Genomic DNA, 5,000 nt, shown 5'->3' with positions numbered 1-5,000 from the left:
TGTAACGTGTCTGAAATCACACGGGGGATTCTTGTGACTTCATGCTATTGGCCTACACGTATATATTTTTGTTGTTGTTGTGGTGGTGGTGGTGGTGGTTAATATTATGTTTTTTTTTTTTGTGAGAGGGGGTTGCTAGGGGGTTGGCGAGGTCACACTCAATTGTGTTAGTCTGTAAGAGCAAATCCTATTGTCAACTGCAACTTCAAACATTTTAAATTAATTAATGTATTGCTATGGAGCATGTCTAACACAGAGATTTTTCTCAGGCTAAAACAGTCCAAGATTTAAAGTGAATATGTAACTTTACCACCATACTTTGCAATCAGACCCGGCCTTTTCAGTGCGTTGAAGCATGTCATATTTTTGTCCTGTCATAAACGAGCTAATCGTGAAGGTTACAGTTGAATTGTCTGATTTTGTTAGCAATATATCACAGAAGACAGTTCGGACCAAGGTATTCACGCAGTTCAAGCAAGTGAAAAATCATGCTCCTGTCATGTTTAGTTTAGCATTTGAGGATCTACAGAGCACCCAATAGACAGCAGATTTGTTTACTTGTTGTCCGGACCCTGGATAGCGGTTTCACCGGGCTGAACATGCGGACGTACCTTCCTTACCGGTCTCTTTGGCACCCTGCGCTCCGGTGCGCATCTCTCGCATCTCCATATCATACAGCCTAGGCTAATATCATCTTTTTGTTTGTTTTTCTGCCACCCGTTTCCTTGTTTTGGCTTTTATGTCCATCATTACGTGATCTTATCACATGTGGTTGGGGAGAGTGAAGTAGATAGAGGTGATACTGGCCGCTCTTCTAGTGTTCATTGGAGAGGGAAGGTGATGTCAGAGCGGAGAGTGAGACCCTGATTGGCGCGAGCGGTGTCAGTAAAGGGTGTGTATGTGCGCGCGCGTGTGTGTGAGTGTGTGTGAGAAAAGACAAAGCAGCAGGGAGAACGGTTGAACTTCAGATTTGGCACCCCTTAGTAGAAGTGAGTCAGACAGAACGGAGGAGGGGTCCGCGTAAAGTTAATGACAGTTCGCCAAGTCGAGTTTTGTAAGACATACATCTATCAGAGACGTGGAAAAGGCCACGGGGAGATCATCTCGCTGCAAAAGCTCCACCGCCGTCTTATTACCTCTTAATCTGGTGCAAGCTTTCGCTGTCCGGACAGAGTTATCATTTTGTGTCATTGAGAAAGAACATTCTTTTAAAAAAGACATTTACAATCTATTTCTCAATCGCGTTGCGAGACTCGGGTACCAAGCAGTAGGTCATTGCTGTTGTACAATAATTGTAGCTTTCGCAAGCGTTGTCTTGTTTTGGGGGGGTGAAAATGAACTTCCTCTGCGATCGTTCTTTTCGCTTGCTCTCGCTAGCATTTGCAGCAATCTGATCCTCGTTTCTAAACGTCAAACGCCCGGACTTGGAAGAATCGGTCTTTCGGTTTTTTTGTGAGAACCTGTGGTATCCCCCTTTCACGAGCAGGTGGCCCGTCAGACGGAGCCCAGTCTTCACCCCAGCGGAGCCGAGCTGTCATGCTACCCAAAGTGGAGACAGAAGCTCTGGGACTCGCTCGATCGCATGGGGAACGGGGGCACATGCCTGGAAATATGCAAGGTAAGAATTCTGACTTTCTTATTTAATCCAAGACCAAGGTGCACGTTAAAAAACCCTCTTCCCAAACTGCCACAGCATGGTTCTGATAGAATAACATTGCGCTGGGACCGACCGACACTGCCTGACCAAGTTAAATTAAGCCTACTTGTAATCTTGAGTCTTAATTTCTTTGAATATGTGATTTGAGTGGAAATTAAAACTTCTGTGAGTTTTAAACAGAAAAAGACAACATAAAGGGTCTATTGGCCTATGGTATTTCGTGCAGTTGCACCCTAATTTATTTTAGGCCTATTATATTTTAAACTGCGCTGGAATAGAATATACAGCTCCTGTATCATCAGTCATTTCGTGTTATTATCCATAAAACCGATAGTATTGTTGATACGCCATGTTAATGTCGTTAGTGATATTAGAAAAAATAAATATTGCATGTAGCTAGCCTATAATTCCTTCTCGTGAACTTGCAAAAGTTTTGTGCATCTAAAATGAAAACATATTGTATGGGTTGACTTCCTATCACTATGTTTGATTTTGCTGTACATTTAGGATGACTGGATTTTTAAACAAAATTTAGCCAGAAAAGAGGCATGCTCGGTTCATTAAATGCACAGTATTCTGGAGTCGGCTGTCTCCAGATAATCAGACGTTGCATTAACTTCTGAAACAGCTCCATTAATAATTTATCAAGCTCTCTTTACAAGCCTGAAGATGTTCATATCGTTATCAAATCTGAAAATTCCCCTGGAGGTCGTCTAACGAGCGATGGCACTGCAATTAAACCAAAACTACGAATATGACCGAATTTCAAAAGAAAAGTTCAAATGGTTTAGCTAAAGAAAAAATACAAGAATATTTACAAAGCACACACTGCCAGTCATGTTATAGTAAAATTTTCATTTCGCGGATAAATACGTGCTGTATAGCCTGTTAAATAGGGTCGCACAGCAATTACTGTGGCCACTGCAGAAGCATACACTGACATAAATATAGGGGGGTAAAGAAATATCGAATTTTGTAAACAACCTATATTGTCTGTTTTAGACGACAAATAATTGTAATGTTTGTGATTACATATTTCCATAAAGAAAAAAATTAAACTTTAAGTCCCCCCTCCGCAAATTGTTTTTAAAAATATTTGTTGATAGCCTATATCGCCCGGATGTAATGCATTGGGGACAGCGTGGATATGGTGAAGGAAATGACATTAAACATCCCCCGAATTATTTCAAACCACTGACAGAATAAGCAAGTTTATAAGTGAAGTTCACAATGACTTGTTGCTTCTATCGTCCGTTACCAGCAAATTTCAGCCGGCGCCAGCGAGAAACAGCAGGGTAACTTATTCACACGAAATGTACTAATAGAAATTGATTGCAAGTATGCTCGGTCGGCAAATGGTCAAGGAGTGTTGGAGGGTAGTGATCAATTTATGTTGTAGCGTGAGATGAAACTTTTCTGCCTTGCGCAGATCAGTTGTGAATCGTCAACTGTCTATTTACGCTAATCATTTTTTTGCATCAATGCTAGATCATTGTTTTTTGCAATAGGAAGTTGGTAAGTGCATTTATTACAAGTCGTTTATTTTACACATATACACAACAAAATGTTAATTCAAGTTAGACATACTGGGTGATTGTCTTGAAAGATCATGTAGATTATTTCTTCTTTAATTCTACTCCTTTAAATGTGCTCATAAACAAACTAGGATGCAGTGTAGACGTCTTAATTGTCCCTGACACTGCCTGCTTATCACTTGATTAACGCACCCATTAACTATCATTCCCCTTACATGACCTGTCAGCAGGGTGACATGCCTTTCTGAATAACATAATTTTACAGTTTCCTTTGTGTGCAGATGTGTAAAATCTCAAATATAGTGAAAGATTTCAATCAAGAGTTCAATATTGTAGCCTTGAGTGTAAAGTATAGGTGTGCTTATTTTACATTTATTTCTCATGTTTCAAACTGTATTGGATTGTAAACTATTGATAGCGGAAATGAGTTGGGGACATATCTGGGAGTGTGTGCAGAACACAACATGTAAATATCAGTGGCACACCATAGCATTGTGAGAGATTTGGAAAGACCAAGTGTGTTTATTATTATTATTTTATTTACTGGTGTTTTCTTGCCTTTGTCTCCACAGCCCCCCAGTTTAAAATGATGGACTATTCCTACGACGAAGACCTAGACGAGATGTGTCCTGTGTGCGGGGACAAGGTGTCCGGCTACCACTATGGGCTCCTCACATGCGAGAGCTGCAAGGTGCGTCCCGCTTTGTCACTACCCGTCTGTCTGTAATAACCCTGAGCACCGGGGCACAGCCATGTTTATTGATCTCCAAACCACCCGACAAGTGTATTTTACAATCACTCTACCACTCTGTTTAATCCTCTCCTGGCTCGATTTGATGCCCTAATTGCATGAACAAATCAATTGTAGCCTATGTATGAAGGAATGTGTGGATTTGCATCACATTGTGAGTCATCATGCAGCTCCGCATAGGATGAGCTGTAGCATGTAGGTTAGATTGTCGACCACGGGATTGTATTTTAACTAATTGCGCCATCCAAATCGGTTTTAGAGTACAATTTCTCAACGATTTGTGGAGTCAGTTCTTTTTTCCTGGTGCTTAGACCACCAATGAGTCACTTTGTCTAAAATTGCTGGGAGTGTTGGTGTGGACAATGTTAACTTCTTAGATGTGGAAGGCGGTTGACTCGTTGTTAGATGCATTGGATGATGGCTGGCTTGCGGGTAATCTCTGTTGGTTGGTTGTGTAAAATGTCTGCTATGTGTCTCGACTGTATTCGGTGACGTGTGTGTGTGTGTGTGTGTGTGTGTGTGTGTGTGTGTGTGTGTGTGTGTGTGTGTGTGTGTGTGTATGTGCTGAGTGCTGATTTGGTATCCTCATTGCCTCACTGAAAAGTATTCACGTCTTTATCAACAAGAGCTGTCATTTTATCTGACTGTTGAAAATTAACCTGTGCACTTCCATCCTGCATCTCTATGTCTCTGTCCCTTTCTCCTCTCCCTCACTTCCCCTCTCTCTCTCTCTCTCTCTCTCTCACTCTCTATTTCTCTCTTTCATTATCTCTCAAACTATACTATTTATCGTTCTGTCCCAGTCTGTTGGTATGTGCATGTCTCATCTGGTACTTTGCTTCTTCAAACAAATACACAACAGTCAATGTTAGGTTTAAGTGCGCTGCTCATTATATGTTGGTCCATTAAACTTTATACCCTGCAAGCCACAAAGTGGCTAGCAAAGAACTTAAGGCTGTATACTCGAGTAATATTACTGGCATTAATACCTTACTTAATTCATATTTACAGAATCTAGGCAATATGTAGGCAAGTTCTTGTCTGCATAATATAAAAG

The 5,000-nt window shown here is 41.0% G+C and overlaps 1 protein-coding gene across 1 annotated transcript in view; it reads left to right on the top strand.

Moving 5' to 3' along the window:
- The first annotated feature begins 1,003 nt into the window (after positions 1 to 1,003).
- nr5a2 (nuclear receptor subfamily 5, group A, member 2) overlaps positions 1,004 to 5,000 on the top strand; it is a 62,057-nt gene continuing 58,060 nt past the window's right edge. Inside the window, exons 1-2 of the mRNA XM_076278893.1 lie at positions 1,004 to 1,618; positions 3,765 to 3,883. Coding sequence (XP_076135008.1) covers positions 1,537 to 1,618; positions 3,765 to 3,883 — 201 coding nt within the window. The 5' untranslated portion in view covers positions 1,004 to 1,536. The remainder of the gene's footprint in view (positions 1,619 to 3,764; positions 3,884 to 5,000) is intronic.

This window comes from Alosa pseudoharengus, unplaced genomic scaffold (genome assembly GCF_046254945.1).
Source record: "Alosa pseudoharengus isolate Yale_2024_CS ecotype anadromous, Long Island Sound unplaced genomic scaffold, YU_APseudo_1.1 YU_APseudo_1.1_scf_11, whole genome shotgun sequence".
NCBI classification, from domain to species: Eukaryota; Metazoa; Chordata; class Actinopteri; order Clupeiformes; family Clupeidae; genus Alosa; species Alosa pseudoharengus.
The sequence above is the reverse complement of the archived record's forward strand: the minus strand, read 5'-3'. Positions and strand labels throughout refer to the sequence as shown.